The sequence below is a fragment of the Pseudochaenichthys georgianus genome, chromosome 1 (assembly GCF_902827115.2).
Source record: "Pseudochaenichthys georgianus chromosome 1, fPseGeo1.2, whole genome shotgun sequence".
Taxonomy (NCBI): domain Eukaryota; kingdom Metazoa; phylum Chordata; class Actinopteri; order Perciformes; family Channichthyidae; genus Pseudochaenichthys; species Pseudochaenichthys georgianus.
The window spans coordinates 43,746,103-43,764,805 of NC_047503.1; the positions used below are offsets into that span (position 1 = coordinate 43,746,103).

The 18,703-nt window shown below is 40.6% G+C and overlaps 3 protein-coding genes across 3 annotated transcripts in view; 1 reads left to right on the plus strand and 2 right to left on the minus strand.

Moving 5' to 3' along the window:
- The window catches only part of tomm20b (translocase of outer mitochondrial membrane 20b), a 45,403-nt gene that overhangs the window by 13,390 nt on the left and 13,310 nt on the right, over positions 1-18,703 (plus strand). The window lies entirely within an intron of this gene.
- LOC139432842 (E3 ubiquitin-protein ligase TRIM39-like) lies at positions 1,905-11,595 on the minus strand. The gene is made up of 2 exons (XM_034088270.2): positions 11,472-11,595; positions 1,905-5,431 (listed from the first exon to the last, which is right to left on the minus strand). The coding sequence occupies exon 2, from the start codon at positions 5,427-5,429 to the stop codon at positions 3,648-3,650; it is 1,782 nt and encodes a 593-aa protein (XP_033944161.1). The 5' UTR covers positions 5,430-5,431; positions 11,472-11,595; the 3' UTR covers positions 1,905-3,647.
- Positions 12,651-17,701, minus strand: LOC117450531 (E3 ubiquitin/ISG15 ligase TRIM25-like). The gene is made up of 2 exons (XM_034088351.2): positions 17,558-17,701; positions 12,651-14,783 (listed from the first exon to the last, which is right to left on the minus strand). The coding sequence occupies exon 2, from the start codon at positions 14,779-14,781 to the stop codon at positions 13,654-13,656; it is 1,128 nt and encodes a 375-aa protein (XP_033944242.1). The 5' UTR covers positions 14,782-14,783; positions 17,558-17,701; the 3' UTR covers positions 12,651-13,653.

An 18,703-nucleotide genomic window follows, 5' to 3' on the forward strand; every position in this document is an offset into this window, starting at 1 on the left:
AATTTACATTTGATCTAATCGCCGAAATAATCTGCGGTCGCGAGCTGTTATGTGCCATCATGACGCGCATGGTGTTATTTTTTTATATATGAAGCGCGAGCTGTGTGCTCGAGTCTTCCTGCCTGTCGGCTGAACTCTGCTGCTCCGGTATGAGGGTCAGCTACATTATCTACGGTGCGTTCGTTAACTGTGCGGACTCACTGTGGCACAGACTGGGCCGCTGGTGAACAGCTGTTAGAACGGGCCGTTCAGGTGTTCAGAGCAGAGCGGCAGAGCGTGATGTGAACTGAAACGTTTTTCTGTCGCAATATCATTTAAGGAATCGTTGAACTAGCTAGCTAGCATACATTGTCACTATCTGCTAACGTTAGCTTTAGCCTTCGTTTTCAAATAGTTTTTTTCATAGGCTATAAACAGAGGTGGTATAGATATTGTACTAGAGTAAAAGTAGAAGTACTCAGATCTTGTACTTAATAAAAGTAGAAGTACTCAGATCTTGTACTTAATAAAAGTAGAAGTACTCAGATCTTGTACTTAATAAAAGTAGAAGTACTCAGATCTTGTACTTGAGTAAAAGTAGAAGTACTCAGATCTTGTACTTGAGTAAAAGTAGAAGTACCAGAGTGTAGGAATACTCTATCACAGTAAAAGTCCTGCATTAAAAATGTTCCTCAAGTAAAAGTAGAAAAGTATTATCATCAAAATATAGTGAAAGTAGCGAGAGTAAAAGTAGTCATTGTGCAGATTGGTCCATTTCAGAATAATATATATGATATGTTTTATAATGATTGATCATGAAAGTGTTCTCAAAGCTGGTGAAGGTGCAGCTAGTTTGAAGTACTTTGTAGACTGCAGGGTAGCTTGTGAATTTACTCCAGGTGGAACTAAAGTCTGATTTAACACTTGATTATATTTCACATCATTTATCCACATCTGTGAAGTAACTAAAGGTATTAAAAACATGTAGTGGAGGAAAGGTACACCTTTTACCTCTAAATTGTAGCGGAGTAGAAGTACAAAGTAGCAAAACATTGAAATACTTAAATAAAGTACAAGTATCTCAAAATTGTACCCACGTATAGTACTTGTTGAGTTTATGAACTTAGTTACTTTACACCAGTGGCTATACAGATAAAAAGACTAAGCCTTGCACAGAGGCATGAAAATACATTTTCAAAATGCTCAACAGTGCTGCCAAAATTATAAACTGACTGCTACACAATTCAAATAAATGCTTTTATATATTTCTATTAGATGTGACTCTGTTATTATTAACACTGCTGCTTTAGTTGTTCTGATTGCTAAAATCATCTGTTATTCCTCATTTTAAAGCCGATATTCCGTGGGGTCGGGGGGCTCGGGTCCTTGTCACCTTTTTCATACCTGATGAGTTTGCATCCCTAACTACAGTTGCTTTAAGCGTGTAGAAGCTAGTAAGCCTACTATTTGATTTGTTTTAGATAGGCACAACATGTTTCATATGCAGACCTTATTTTCCCGTTCCATGTTAAAAATAAACCAGTGGTCATTTTTTTTTGGTCATGGAAAATTAGGTAAAGGTCATGGAAAAGTCATTGAAAATCATTGGTGAAAAAGTGTATGAACCCTGATAGACACACTGTAGACACTAATCGGAAGAACGCAGACTAAAACAGCAATGTAGAGACGAATCAGACGACTAAACATGATCTTAAATTATATTTTAACATATATTTTATACATATTTTTGAATGATTATTTGAATTAATTTCTGCTGACTGTAGGTGGGGCTGTGTACCTACCTACTGCAGCCTACCTGCCCCTAATGACGAGTCACCACTGGAAATAAGATGCATGTGTACATTAAGTTCCCTTTTAAAAAAATCAATACATAGAAAAAAGATAGGTAATTTACCACAGTAAAGTTAAAGGTGGGGTATGTCATTTATTTCAGAAACACTTTTTGTTATATTGCAAGGAATGCTCTTAACATCCCGATAGCAATGAATACATTAAATGCTTTGACAATAAATACATAAAAAAAATTCATCTGTGGAAGCCGTAGCGTTGTAAAAAGCATGACCAATCATCTGAGCCGGCCTGGCTAAAATAACTGGATGGCCTGCCTGCCTGTCAGCCTTCCATCGGGGCACAAACTGATCTCGTGCCCTCATGTGCGCGTTCGTGTGTGTTGGAGGAGGGGCTCTGTAAAGAAGTGGCAGATTTTTTCCGGCTGTGTATTTTCAAATTCTAGCGCACTCGAGCTGGTTTCTCCAAAATTATCTAGTACCCCACCTTTTAATATGTAGAAAATAAAACAAACTATACAGTTTTCCATTAAACATGTACATTTGTTCCCTTGAATGAAAAAAAAATCAACAAATGAAATTAGATGAGTGATTAGTTGACTATGACAGGCAGTGGCGGTTCTAGACCAATTTGACTGGGGGGGGCGACGCTGGGGCCAGTTATTTTCTCAGAGGGGCACAATAAATGCAGGACAAAAAAGACAAAGACAGTATTAAGTAGGGGTGTAACGGTACACGTGTCGTACCTTCGGTTCGGTACACGTGTGTACCGAACGAATATAACGTTAAACGTAACAAATTGAGAACGTGAACAACTTTTTGGAAGTAATCTCAGGTGCTGCGTCGCAGCATTCAGAGCAATTTGCTCACATTGGGTTCAACGCGTCATAGAGCGACCAAGTCATTTCATTGGACGAAAGGCATACTCGAGAGCTGGTCACAGGGATGCGTTCAAATGTAATTAGTGATTTGAGGAAATGGCGAACTCATATAAAGTTGAGCTCGAAAATCCTCCAGCATCATTGAAGTCTCCGGTTTGGGAACATTTTGGTTTTGCAGTTACGTACAAGGATGACGGACAAAGACAGGTGGACCGAACCAAAGCTGTTTGTCGGCATTGTTCAACTAAAATTGGTTACGCGGCTGGCAATACATCAAACTTGCACACTCATTTGAAAAGGCATCACCCGAATGTGAATATCACCGGTACCAAAAGAAAAAAGACTGAAGTGCAAACCCAAGCCTCCACCACTCGCAAAAAGTTTAGACCAAGCCAAAGCTATTACAAACGGCAAATATCCTTATGTTGCCATGTTAGCAAAGCGCTACCTGGCTCTATCTGCTACCTCTGTCCCTAGCGACAGGGTGTTCTCCACAGCAGGAGACATTGTTAGTGCCAGCAGATCTGCCCTTTCAGCAAGCAATGTGGACAAGTACATTTTTCTGAAAAAAAACATGAAAATACAATGACAAGCAAGTCATAATGTCAATCTGGCTGCTCCGGTACTAGTACAGTAAAGTTCAAATACAGATTATTTCAGTTCAACGAAATGCTGCACCTTAATGTTTATTTTATTATATTTTGTATTTATTTGAGTGAATACATTATTCACAGTTTAATAATAATAAAAAAAATATATATATATATTATGTTTTGTGATAATTTTTTCTGCTGTACCGAACCAAACCGTGACCTAAAAATCGAGGTACGTACCGAACCGAAATGTTTGTGAACCGTTACACCCCTAGTATTAAGTAATTGCGCATAAGAAAACAATGCAATACAGTTATTGGTATTTGTTTCAGATACTTATAGTTTTTACGCTCGAATGGGTCCGACTAGAATCGCGTTAGTTCCGCCTATTCCGTCAGCCAGGAAAGTTTTGTTTTGTTTTTCTTCATTTTTTTTATTTTCAGCCGGGCCACATTGGGGTCAAATGTCAGTGTTAGGGGGGCACTGGCACCCCCTGCCCCCCCCCTAGAACCGCCCCTGACGACAGGCAAGATGATCAGAGGTGCAGAGTTTTTTCTGTGAAAACAACCAGGACTGAAGTATGGGTAGAGGTTCTCAGTGAAGGAGCAGCCAGTGAAGGAGTAGATCAGAGCTGGAGCATCTACGTCATAAAAGGAGACCAGACTCTCCTCATAATCCACAAACACCCCCACCTTCTGAGGCTGAGATGTCAGAGAGAGAGGAACTGGAGGATTATCATGAGCTTTGTACTCATTTCCATTTCTCCATATAGACCAGTTACCCCACAGAGGGCTCAGTCGGTTTTGTCCCTTCCTGTTGATCGACTCTTTGACCACTCCTAAAATCCAGTTAGTCTTCCCTTCAACTTCAACCTCGTAGTAAAATTGTCCTGAACAGAAACTCTGCTTTGCTAGGACGCAAACACAATCAGAAAATCGTTCTGGATTGTCTGGGAGATCCTGCTTTGCCTCAATAGGACGTGCATGTTTTTCATCAGGAAAAAGGACAATTTCAGGATTTGCTGTGTCGGGATCAAAAGTCACCTCCACTGCGTACCTCTGGACCATCTTCAGCTCCGCCTCCAGCTGCGTCTTCATTACTAAACGTATAGAGTCTTTCAACTCAGCCACAGCTCTCCTCACACTGCCCTCATATGATGGATGAAAGCTTACATTTGTCCAGTTCTTGGTGGGTGGTCGGTGTTGGATTTTTAGGGACTGGACACCTTGGAGAAAATGAATGTGATCATCACAGTGTGAAAGACGCTCTATCTCAGCGCTTCTCTTTTCCAGCTTAGAGATTTCTTGCTCTAGGTCTTTGATGAAAGTCTTGGCCTGTTTTTCTGTTGTTTTCTGCTTCATTCTAACTGTGTCGGTAAGTTGTTTCAGTCCTCTCTCAACAGACTCCCTCAGAGCAGTTAAGACTTGAACACCTTCTGTTATCTCTCTGTCTGCATCTTTTTCACTCAAGTCAACTGATTCTTTGAACTCCTTGATCTTCTTTCTTCTTGTCTGGATCATCTGCTGAGATTCAGCATTTGCCTTCACCATCGCTGCCTTCTTTTCATCATATCCTTCTTTCAGAGGAACCACATCATGCATCTTGTGGTCTGAAACATGGCAGAGAATGCAGACACATGTCTGGTCGGTATTACAGAACAGCTCCAGAGGTTTATCGTGCTTCGGACACATCCTGTCTTCCAGCTTCTCCACAGGGTCGATCAGCTGATGTCTTTTCAGGCTTGAGGCTGTCAGATGAGGCTCCAGGTGAGTCTCACAGTAGGAGGTCCGACACACCAGGCAGGACTTCAGGGCCTTCAGTTTGGTTTCAGTGCAGACGTCACAGGGAACTTCCCCTGGTTTGAAGACTTGTTGCTCTGAGCTGCTGCTACTGCTAGCTTCCTGTTTAGCTTCCTGTTCAGCTTCCTGTTTAGCTTCCTCTATGAACTTAGCAACCGTTTCAGAAAGTAACGTGTTGACTCTCAAATCAGGTCTTATGGTAAACGCCTCCATACACATGGGACACTGGCACCCGTCAATTGTATCCCAGTGTTCAGTGATGCAGTTCTTGCAGAAGTTGTGTCCACATGGTATAGTGACTGGAACAGTGAACAAATCCAGACAGACGGAGCAGAGAAACTGATCTTCTGATAGAAGACAGCTAGCCATATCTGCACATTGAAAACAAAAGTAGACATAGATGTGTTATATACAGATATATTGCGAATGTAATGCACACATAGGAATTTTTTTACCACTTAAAATAAAATGTAAAAAAACAGAAAACTATATTTAAAGAGGATTGGTGACGCTTTCCAGATACCTGAATATATGAATAAGTATAGTATTGAATCCAGTGTATTGAATCAGGGCATCCCCAACATCAGGGTATACTTCTTTGGGTCTGACCAACACTGGTATAGTTAATACAAAAAAAAAGGAAAAAATTAACCGGCTACTCAATGATAATCGCGATATGCGCGATAGCTACATCGCAGGACGTGCAATTGTTTCCTTTTATTTTTTAGGTCGTGTGATATTAAGAAGGCAAATTAACTCAAACACGTCATGTTACAATTCTTTTGCGGCTTGCTACAAAAGGAAAACTTGTGCTGCTCTCATGTCAGGGGTACTTGAGTGAGTGACATGCAGGCTCTGCATGCACAGCAAACCACCAATCACAATCAAACCTCCAAAGCAAACGGACCTGGTGATTAAAGGTAAAAACACTGAATAAAGTAGTTTCATGTGTTTCTCCAAGGCAGTTCGGCGCTGCTAACTGAGCTAGCTCAGCTTGTTGCTCAGATAACTTAAAATCCGGAGGTCCGTGACTAAAATCCTTGATCCGGTTAAATATAGTTCTAAAAATACCAATTGTATAGCATTCAATTTCAGGAAAGGATGGTTTGCGGACAAAAAAAACTGTCTTTTCTTCCATTCCTGTATTTTTTTATATCGCAATATATATCGCAGGGGGAAAAAAGCCTGTTTTTTCCAATATCGTGCAGCCCTAATTCAAATCATACTATAGTATATGTAGTGCTGCAGTTACGGCACTACATATACTATGCCAACTAGCCGAGATTAAAATACAAAAATGTAAGCCTGATTCTGTTCCTCCTAAATTTTGAATGTTGTAGGGACAACAATAAATTGCCAATGGTGCATAACCAAGCTAAAGACATACATATGTGGTGTCAATATTTGTAGACTAAACAGGCCGAAACTCACTCAGCCAGTCCAACATCTTCCAGCTTCAACAGTCTTCAAATGTCAACTGCTGCCATAGAGAAGACCCCACCCAGAAGCTTATTTGTACCTTTAGGAGATTGGGTCCAATATGTCTGACATATCCCATACAAATCTAATCGTTTTTAAAATGTTATACTTTTGATTACATGCAGCAACATTTGCACAAAAGGTGGAGCAAGATTGTCTTCAAACAAAAAAATACAGTTAGTTTAATATTGACAGCTCTACTCACCTTTGTAGCAGAGACCCTGATGTGTAGTTGAGTAAGAGCTGACGACTATGAGTTTAATATTTATTTATAGAGAAACAGAATTGTCTCCAGTGTCGAAACACTACTGCAAAACTTGCAGACCTTAAGTTTGATTTAAAGATTATCAGTGTTTCCCCTAAGATGGAGTCATAGCAGCGGTGCTATGGCACGTGGGCCCAGCATAATGTGAGCGTGGAGCGCGTGGAATGTTTTAGTGTGTGCACGTGCGAAGTGCGCCCCGCCAATTTGTTTCTATGTGTCTGCCAGCACAAGAAAGGCTCTTGAGGCCTAGTACCAGTTGGTTATTCTAGCCAATTTGCTGCCCTAGGCGAGTAATGTAAATATATTCTGTAATGTATTTGTTTTAATTGGGGGGTGGACGTCACATCCTCTAGGGGGTCCGGGGGTATGCCCCCCCCCCGGGAAGATTTTTTTGAACATTTTAAAGTAAAATGCTTCAATCTGGTGCACTTTGAGCACACAATTACTAGAGACCTGATCTAGGAGGTACAACTCTAAAACACCCATATGAAAAAGACAAAGACAAATACTACAAATCCACATAACAAACAATCAAAAACGAAAAAGGGTCGCCACTTATTATATTAATAAAAAAATAAAAAGTAGCTGTCGCTATTTATATATAGGGGAAACACTGGGATTATGATATGTTGCCGCTGCTGCTGCTGCTGCTGCTGCTGGCGCTGGCTTCCTGTTGAGCCGACTGTCTGAACTGAGCTACCATCTCAGAGATGAAAGTGTTAACGTGCAGCTCAGGTCTTGTGTATAACTCGTTTTTACATATGGGGCAATGGCACCTGTCACTTGTATCCCAATGTTCAGTGATGCATTCTTTACAGAAGTTGTGTCCACATGGTATAGCGACTGGATCAGTGAATACATCCTGTGAAGTTGACCGTTGAGCGGCCCAGACCAAGCAAGGAGGCAGAGGCAGAACGTCCAAAAATATAACCCGGCGTGGGCATTTATTAAAAACATGGGCACAAAGTTCACAGCCTCAATCAATACTGCTGTTCTCCTTGTCCACATCCTGCAGCCACAAGGATCTCACACACACCCAGCCCTCTCAACAGACAGAGAAACCGAGCCTAAATACACCTACTCTAATCAGCACAACCAGACACAGGTGAGGGGGGAGGAGACAACACAACACCAGGAAGTGCAGCACAGTGGCAGGGTTGGGAAGCAAAACTCAGTTCCGAGTAGGAACAAATAACAATTGTCCGGTACCGGGGTCCGGGATTAATAAGAGTCGTGAGGACAGGAGGCGAGGCCGAGCCCCGCGGACTGCAGCTCTCGCTCTCTCTTTGCTCCGTATCAGCTGATCGCTGCACAGTGCAGCTCAGCGTCTCTCTCTCTCTCTCTCTCTCTCTCTCTCTCTCTCTCTCTCTCTCTCTCTCTCTCTCTCTCTCTCTCTCTCTCTTTCTACACACAGCAGATCCGCTGCCCGTTTTACAGCCTCATCGTTGTCAAACTTTCTTATGTTCTTTCTCTAACACGTAATGAAGGTTATTAAGCGTTTTAGCTCATGTGTTTGTAAAAGTAAATAAATGCGTGCAAGCGTCTTTGAGTTGTAGAAAAGCGCTAGGCCTATAGGCTATAAATATAATGTGTTATTATTATTAGGTTATGTGCTATGTGTTGGAGATGTGTGATTGGACTGTGTCTCACAGCAGGCTGCAGTGTAACATCAGAGGACACTGGGCCAATTGTACATTCTCAAACTGCACCACTTAGAACTAACTAAACAATGCAGAGATTATTTTTATATAATTTTATTCAATAACCGTAAGAAATTAAACAGTATGAAGTGATTTGTAAATAGGAATACAGATTTGACTTAATGTTTTCATAAATATATTTTTCTCCCAGTTTGTCATGGGACTTATTTTTACCCTCTCAAAGAACTGGAATCGAGAACCAAAAATAACTGGAATCGAAAAGCAGAACCGGAATCGTTAAAATCCAAACGATACCCAACCCTATTTGTGATGCAGTAAAATCTTACCGCTCACTTACGTTAGCGGTATCATAAAAACGTGGGAAAATGTAAAATACGATGACGAAGAAGAAGATTCCAGTGGCCCCAATTTTTGTCCATTCTGGACAAGTGAAAAATGTATTCGGACAAGTACATTGCCAAACTCACTTGTCCATGGACAAGTACTCTCTAAAAACGTTTTCTCACACTGTACGTGTGACCTGGGCATTCTGATGAGAGATAGATGACTGTGTGCCAGGAGGTTGCCGTTTCAACGAGCGTTGGCTAGCAGAAGACCAATGCAAGCCATGGCTAAGACGAGGGTCAAGCCCACGAGTAGCCTTCTGCAAAGTTTGCAACAAATAACGATGCGAGAGTCTGCGCTGACGAGCCACATGAAAGGTACGCCGTAATAGAGCATTTTAGATTAGGCTAACGTTGCATGTTACGTTTGATTAAGCTAACGTTAGCGAGCTGAATAGCGAACTCGATTGAGGGATAATAATAATTGCAGGGGACAATCATTTCAGAGGAGCGTACCTATGGTATGTGCGTTACAGTCGCCATCGTGTGGTGTTCAGAGGATGAAGCTCTCACGGCATTTCATGTCCTAGTCACGAAATATAATCTATTGATTCGACACAGAGCGATTTTGAAAGCAATGTATTTCTACTGGTAGTATGTTTCGTGCCTAAACCAAATGTGACTTGCTCTATCGAAATCAGTCACATTGACCCGAAGACACGTTTTCGTTTGTATTACTGGTCTGGGGGAAGCTCGCGAGTGTGTTTGTGTATCTTTGCGTTTGTGTACCGGGGAAACACTCACAAGAAACACCGGCTGTTGTTCTGCCTGATGTAACATTAGTCCGTTCTCTGCTTGTAATTATGCCGAAGCTTCAAAGTTGTATTTATCATCTGAATTTGCCGAAACAAGTTTAATATTCTGAAAGCCAAGACTTTGTTTATTTGAAAAAGATGAAAACAAACTGTCTTTTATATAAAATTGAAGTATTATACAAGTAAAACTACACTTTGCTTTAATCCCATGTAATTGTAGAATGAACACAGTCTTCCTTTGAAGATGTATAAGTCAGGAGTCTTGAGTAGTCAGCATTACCTAAAATCATTGTACACATTTGTACATATTATTTTCCACTTGTTACCATTGTGAGTCTATTTGTATGCAGCTCTGCGTGATTTTGTGGCTACAATTCAGGCTAATACACTACCAGAGGTGGATAAGTACTCAGATATTGTAGTGAAATTATAAGTACTCAGATCTTGTACTTAGTAAAAGTAGAAGTACTCAGATCTTGTTCTTGAGTAAAAGTAGAAGTACTCAGATCTTGTACTTGAGTAAAAGTAGAAGTACTCAGATCTTGTACTTGAGTAAAAGTAGAAGTACTCAGATCGTGTACTTGAGTAAAAGTAGAAGTACCAGAGTGTAGGAATACTCTGTCACAGTAAAAGTCCTGCATTCAAAATGTTCCTCAAGTGAAAGTAGAAAAGTATTCTCATCTAAATATAGTGAAAGACAGTGAAAGTAGTCGTTGTGCAGATTGGTCCATTTCAGAATAATATATCTGATATGTTTTATAATGATTGATCATGAAAGTGTTCTCAAAGCTGGTGAAGGAGCAGCTAGTCTGAAGTACTTTGTAGACTGCAGGGTAGCTGGTGGATTCACTCCAGGTGGAACTAACGTCTGATTCAACACTTGATTAGATTTCACATCATTCATCCAGATCTGTGAAGTAACTAGAGGGATTAAATACATGTAGTGGAGTAGAAGTACACCATGTACCTCTGACTTGTGTTTACTGCCAACCTAAAAGTACCTCAAAAATAGTAATCAATAATGTATTGAAAAGGCTGATTGGTTTGTATTGGCTCAGGGGAGGCCTAGTCTACGTACAGATCACTAATTTTGAAATATTAAACTTAGTTTTCTTTTCTTTAATTTTTCATCCTCATGTAGAATGCTATCATGAAACACACATGTGGTTGTTTATAGCATAAAGAACATCTGATTTAATGTGAGGTAGGGAAATAATCATTTGAGTATGTGTATATAAATATGTAATTTACAACAGCTGTAAGATGCTGGAAAAGCTGGAAAATGCACCTTGAAAATGCTTGAAAAGTGCTTGAATTTGACTTTGGAAAAGGTGTAAGAACCCTGTATACTGTGCAATCACGCCAACAAAGTGCCCTATCACCCGGCCTGAAGCCGTCAGTCCATAGTGACGAAGCCACCTTCGTCACACATCCAGACAGATGGAGCAGAGGAACTGATGTTTTGTCCATTTTTTTTCGTTTGGAAAATGACACTGCTCTTTTTAATTTCCTCTAGCTGCTTCGCATTAAAAGTCCAACTGTTTCTCTAATGGAAATATTTTATTTTGAAACCGCTAGAGAAAATGGGTAAAAGCAATATGTCGGAACTAGGAAGTGATCAGCAAACCAAAATAATAGCGGGAAAGCACAGTTGAATCAAAACTCCGACCACAGAGATTCAGTTACAAGTTACTAAAGTACTAAGAGTTGATACAAAGAGACTGTTTAGAGTGGACTCTATATCATGTATATGGTTTTGTTGATAGAGAAAAACAAGTATGATGTAAAGGGTGCAGCTTTCATCTGAGTAGAGCTGTTATGTTTTAATCCTGCTTGTTGAAAGTGTAAATATAATCAGATGTACTCACCAGTGTTTGACAGAGACTCTGCTGTGTTGTTGAGAAAGATCTGATGAACTCAGTTTGTATTTTCTGTAGACAGAAACAGAGACTAGTCTCGACTGCAGTGTGGCTGCCTCTCTGACTAACTTAACTTTCGTTTCCTGAGTGTGGCGTGTAAGCTCTCCTCTTTCCACTGTAGCTCCTCCTCTCACTGCAGCTGGTTCTGTTCCCTCCCTCTGATCTGCATGGGTTTTGAGAAACACCAGGTTTTCTCTGATAGTTATGGAGCAAAGCTGGTGCTTTACAGATGGGAGGGATGAGGTGTGTCAAAAGACATACACAGGTAGCATGGTCATAGTTGAACTATTACATTGACCACCATTGGGAAAACCCATTCGTCCTTGGTCAACACGAGAGGTTATCCTGTACATGTTTATCACAAACTGTGTCTCCTCATCAGTGTTTGCAGTACAGTGACTCCATGCTTGTCTTTCCTTTGTGTTGTGCTCCATCCAGTGGACACTCTGCGCCACAACACCAGGAAGTGGTGGAAGTGTGTCACTGTAGTGTTGTAAAACAACAACACAATGAACGCAGTGCTGAGGTCTGTATGGTATTATCCTGTTAAACTTGCATTAAATACCACGGTACTATTTATGCAATACCATTTATTTACTATTTGTAAATCTGGCTCAAAAGGCCTTTTACAACTGTGAGGAGATTTTTCATGCATCACTTTGAGCAACACATAAAACGACAGTTATTGTTTTTTTAGAATTTAAAATGAGATACAATGTAATCCTTCTTACCTTAACATATACTGGGAGGCTGTGGCGCAGTGGACTAGTGCGTTGGTGTTCGGATCAGGGGGGCACAGGTTCAAACCCCACTGCAGTCAGCATGTCGTTGTGTCCCTGAGACACTTCACCCCAAATTGCTCCGGTGGGGATTGCCCACAGTATTGAGTATGTAAGTCGCTTTGGATAAAAGCGACATGTAATGTGATACTGAGTTTTAAACCACTGAAATAAAAAAGAAAAGAAAAGGCTATTTTCCATGTTTTTTTAAATCTTGCCAGATTCATAGATTGGTTTTGATCCTTGACATACGGAGACCCATCAAGATTTCCTATTGTGTTTTTAAGACTTTTTTCCTGTCATCTGAGATAACACTGAACACATTACTCACACAAACAACAAAGACCAGTGACCTTGAAATTATTATATTTATTTAATTTTATTTAAAATTGTACTTGCCAAGATTGTTATCTTGGATTAAAGACAACACATTTAATCCGTCCGAGTTCTTGTTTAGCTCAGTGATTATAAAAAAGGCATTTTTTCAAAGTATAGAAAAGGAGGGTTTCGTGTATGCATGATGAGTTAAAACTGAGAACCTGGGAAGAGGTGTATTCTGGCTTTTTGCCAGCCCCCGTTAGTCATGTGACCCTCATCACATATCATCCAGTTGTTTCTACCACACACAACAAACACACATAAGTGTGTGTTGACACAATGCAAACAGAAACTAGTTTTATACAAATATGTCAAAACACAGGAAGCAAATGGTAGGGCTTAAGTCCAACTGTTATATGCTTACAAATTAAATCAAACCCCATTTGTCCTTACATTAGTTGTTGGCATTAATACTCTGTAGTTAGCTACTTCCTTGTAAAGAGTAAGCCAAGCCAAAGCTATTACAAACGCCAAATATCCTTATGTTGCCATGTTAGCAAAGCACTACCTGGCTGTATCTGCTACCTCTGTCCCTAGCGAGAGGGTGTGTTCTCCACAGCAGGATACATTGTTAGTGCCAGCAGATCTGCCCTTTCAGCAAGCAATGTGGACAAGTTCATTTTTCTTAAAAAAAACATGAAAATACAATGACAAGCAAGTCATAATGTCAAACTGGCTGCTTAGGTACTAGTACAGTACAGTTCAAATACAGATTATTTCAGTTCATCGAAAAGCTGCACCTTAATGTCGATTTTATTATATTTTGTATTTATTTGAGTGAATACATTATTCACAGTTTAATAATAATAAAAAAATATATATATATATATTTTATGTTTTGTGATAATTTTTTCTGCCGAAAACGAACCGAACCGTGACCTAAAAACCGAGGTACGTACCGAACCGAAATGTTTGTGAACTGTTACACCCCTAGTATTAAGTAAACCAGAATCGCGTTTGTTCCGCCTATTCCGTTAGCCAGGAAAGGTTTTTTTTTTCTTCATTTTTTTCATTTTCACAGGGGGGTCAAAAGTCAGTGTTACGGGGGCACTTATTGAGTCTTTCAACTCAGCCACAGCTCTCCTCACACTGCCCTCATATGATGGATGAAAGCTGACATTTGTCCAGTTCTTGGTGGGTGGTCGGTGTTGGATTTTTAGGGACTGGACACCTTGGAGAAAATGAATGTGATCATCACAGTGTGAAAGACGCTCTATCTCAGCGCTTCTCTTTTCCAGCTTAGAGATTTCTTGCTCTAGGTCTTTGATGAAAGTCTTGGCCTGTTTTTCTGTTGTTTTCTGCTTCATTCTAACTGTGTCGGTAAGTTGTTTCAGTCCTCTCTCAACAGACTCCCTCAGAGCAGTTAAGACTTGAACACCTTCTGTTATCTCTCTGTCTGCATCTTTTTCACTCAAGTCAACTGATTCTGTGAACTCCTTGATCTTCTTTCTTCTTGTCTGGATCATCTGCTGAGATTCAGCATCTGCCTTCACCATCGCTGCCTTCTTTTCATCATATGCTTCTTTCAGAGGAACCACATCATGCATCTTGTGGTCTGAAACATGGCAGAGAATGCAGACACATGTCTGGTCGGTCTTACAGAACAGCTCCAGAGGTTTATCGTGCTTCGGACACATCCTGTCTTCCAGCTTCTCCACAGGGTCGATCAGCTGATGTCTTTTCAGGCTTGAGGCTGTCAGATGAGGCTCCAGGTGAGTCTCACAGTAGGAGGTCCGACACACCAGGCAGGACTTCAGGGCCTTCAGTTTGGTTTCAGTGCAGACGTCACAGGGAACTTCCCCTGGTTTGAAGACTTGTTGCTCTGAGCTGCTGCTACTGCTAGCTTCCTGTTCAGCTTCCTGTTTAGCTTCCTCTATGAACTTAGCAACCGTTTCAGAAAGTAACGTGTTGACTCTCAAACCAGGTCTTATGGTAAACGCCTCCATACACAAGGGACACCGGCACCCGTCACTTGTATCCCAGTGTTCAGTGATGCAGTTCTTGCAGAAGTTGTGTCCACATGGTATAGTGACTGGATCAGTGAACAAGTCCAGACAGACGGAGCAGAGAAACTGATCTTCTGATAGAAGACAGCTAGCCATATCTGCACATTGAAAACAAAAGTAGACATAGATGTGTTATATACAGACATATTGCGAATGTAATGCACACATAGGAATTTTTTTACCACTTAAAATAAAATGTAAAAAAACAAAACTATATTTAAAGAGGATTGGTGACGCTTTCCAGATACCTGAATATATGAATACGTTTAGTATTGAATCCAGTGTATTGAATCAGGGCATCCCCAACATCAGGGTATAATTATTTGGGTCTGACTAACACTGGTATAGTTAATTAAAAAGAAAAAATAGAAATTAACCGGCTGCTCAATTGTTAGCTGTTGCTTTGAACATTGCAATTTGAATGCCCTCCATGTTAACTCTTAAGTTCGTTATGTAAGTTAGTGTGCATTGTGATTCAAATTAGGACTGCACGATATATCGTGTCGTGACGATAATCGCGATATGCGCGATAGCCACATCGCAGGACGTGCAATTTTTTCCTTTTATTTTTTAGGTCGTGTGATATTAAGAAGGCAAATTAACTCAAACACGTCATGTTACAATTCTTTTGCTGCTTGCTACAAAAGGAAAACTTGTGCTGCTCTCATGTCAGGGGTACTTGAGTGAGTGACATGCAGGCTCTGCATGCACAGCAAACCACCAATCACAATCAAACCTCCAAAGCAAACGGACCTGGTGCTTAAAGGTAAAAACACTGAATAAAGTAGTTTCATGTGTTTCTCCAAGGCAGTTCGGCGCTGCTAACTGAGCTAGCTCAGCTTGTTGCTCTGATAACTTAAAATCCGGACGTCCGTGACTAAAATTCTTGATCCGGTTAAATATAGTTCGAAAAATACCAATTGTATAGCATTCAATTTCAGGAAAGGATGTTTTGCGGACAAAAAAAACTGTCTTTTCTTCCATTCCTGTATTTTTTAATATCGCAATATATATCGCAGGGGGAAAAAAGCCTGTTTTTTCCAATATCGTGCAGCCCTAATTCAAATCATACAATAGTATATGTAGTGCTGCAGTTACGGCACTACATATACTATGCCAACTAGCCGAGATTAAAATACAAAAATGTAAGCCTGATTCTGTTCCTCCTAAATGTTGAATGTTGTAGGGACAACAATAAATTGCCAATGGTGCATAACCAAGCTAAAGACATACATATGTGGTGTCAATATTTGTAGACTAAACAGGCCGAAACTCACTCAGCCAGTCCAACATCTTCCAGCTTCAACAGTCTTCAAATGCCAACTGCTGCCATAGAGAAGACCCCACCCAGAAGCTTATTTGTACCTTTAGGAGATTGGGTCCAATATGTCTGACATATCCCATACAAATCTAATCGTTTTTAAAATGTTATACTTTTGATTACATGCAGCAACATTTGCACAAAAGGTGGAGCAAGATTGTCTTCAAACAAAAAAATACAGTTAGTTTAATATTGACAGCTCTACTCACCCTTGTAGCAGAGACCCTGATGTGTAGTTGAGTAAGAGCTGACGACTATATGAGTTTAATATTTATTTATAGAGAAACAGAATTGTCTCCAGTGTCGAAACACTACTGCAAAACTTGCAGACCTTAAGTTTGATTTAAGGATTATCAGTGTTTCCCCTAGGATGGAGGCATAGCAGCGGTGCTATGGCACGTGGGCCCAGCATAATGTGAGCGCGGAGCGCGTGGAATGTTTTAGTGTGTGCACGTGCGAAGTGCGCCCCGCCAATTTGTTTCTATGTGTCTGCCAGCACAAGAAAGGCTCTTGAGGCCTAGTACCAGTTGGTTATTCTAGCCAATTTGCTGCCCTAGGCGAGTAATGTAAATATATTCTGTAATGTATTCATGTTTTAATTAGGGGGTGGACGTCACATCCTCTAGGGGGTCCGGGGGTATGCCCCCCCCCCCGGGAAGATTTTTTTGAACATTTTAAAGTAAAATGCTTCAATCTGGTGCACTTTGAGCACACAATTACTAGAGACCTGATCTAGGAGGTACAACTCTAAAACACCCATATGAAAAAGACAAAGACAAATACTACAAATCCACATAACAAACAATCAAAAACAAAAAAGGGTCGCCACTTATTATATTAATAAAAAAATAAAAAGTAGCCGTCGCTATTTGTATGGGGAAACACTGGGATTATGATATGTTGCCCTTCCTGCTGCTGCTGCTGCTGCTGCTGCTGGCGCTGGCTTCCTGTTGAGCCGACTGTCTGAACTGAGCTACCATCTCAGAGATGAAAGTGTTCGCGTGCAGCTCAGGTCTTGTGTATAACTCGTTTTTACATATGGGGCACTGGCACCTGTCACTTGTATCCCAATGTTCAGTGATGCATTCTTTACAGAAGTTGTGTCCACATGGTATAGCGACTGGATCAGTGAATACATCCAGACAGATGGAGCAGAGGAACTGATGTTTTGTCCATTTTTTTTCGTTTGGAAAATGACACTGCTCTTTTTAATTTCCGAACTGTTTCTCTAATGGAAATATTTTTATTTTGAAACCGCTAGAGAAAATGGGTAAAAGCAATATGTCGGAACTAGGAAGTGATCAGCAAACCAAAATAATAGCGGGAAAGCACAGTTGAATCAAAACTCCGACCACAGAGATTCAGTTACAAGTTACTAAAGTACTAAGAGTTGATGCAAAGAGACTGTTTAGAGTGGACTCTATATCATGTATATGGTTTTGTTGATAGAGAAAAACAAGTATGACGTAAAGGGTGCAGCTTTCGTCTGAGTAGAGCTGTTATGTTTTAATCCTGCTTGTTGGAAGTGTAAATATAATCAGATGTACTCACCAGTGTTTGACAGAGACTCTGCTGTGTTGTTGAGAAAGATCTGATGAACTCAGTTTGTATTTTCTGTAGACAGAAACGGAGACTAGTCTCGACTGCAGTGTGGCTGCTTCTCTGACTACCTTAACTTTCGTTTCCTGAGTGTGGCGTGTAAGCTCTCCTCTTTCCACTGTAGTTCCTCCTCTCACTGCAGCTGGTGGTTCCCTCCCTCTGATCTGCATGGGTTTTGAGAAATACCAGGTTATCTCTGATAGTTATGGAGCAAAGCTGGTGCTTTACAGATGGGAGGGATGAGGTGTGTCAAAAGTAGGGCTGTCAGTCGATTAAAATAGTTAATCGCGATTAATCGCAAATTAATCGCACATTTTTTATCTGTTCTAAATGTACCTTAGAGGAATATTTTTCAAATTTGTAATACTCTTATCAACATATGAGTGGACAAATATGCTTTATGCTAATGTTTATTATCATTTGAACAATGACAAATATTCTCATGAATATTAAACACAACAACCTCTGAACATTACAAATATTTGCCTCAATTCAACCTGGAACCTCTCTCATACACTAATACAATACAAATTGTGTGTGTGTGTGTGTGTGTGTGTGTGTGTGTGTGTGTGTGTGTGTGTGTGTGTGTGTGTGTGTGTGTGTGTGTGTGTGTGTGTGTGTGTGTGTGTGTGTGTGTGGTGTGTGTGTGTGTGTGTGTGTGTGTGTGTGTGTGTGTGTGTGTGTGTGTGTGTGTGTGTGTGTGTGTGTGTGTGTGTGTGTGTGTGTGTGTGTGTGTGTGTGTGTGTGTGTGTGTGTGTGAAAAAAAAATACACATGCGTTAATCGCGTTAAAATAATTAGTGGCGTTAATTTTTTTTTGCGTTATTAACGCGTTAACTTGACAGCCCTAGTCAAAAGACATACACAGGTAGCATGGTCATAGTTGAACTATTACATTGACCACCATTGGGAAAACCCATTCGTCCTTGGTCAACACGAGAGGTTATCCTGTACATGTTTATCACAAACTGTGTCTCCTCATATATCAGTGTTTGCAGTACAGTGACTCCATGCTTGTCTTTCCTTTGTGCTGTGCTCCATCCAGTGGACACTCTGCGCCACAACACCAGGAAGTGGTGGAAGTGTGTCACTGTAGTGT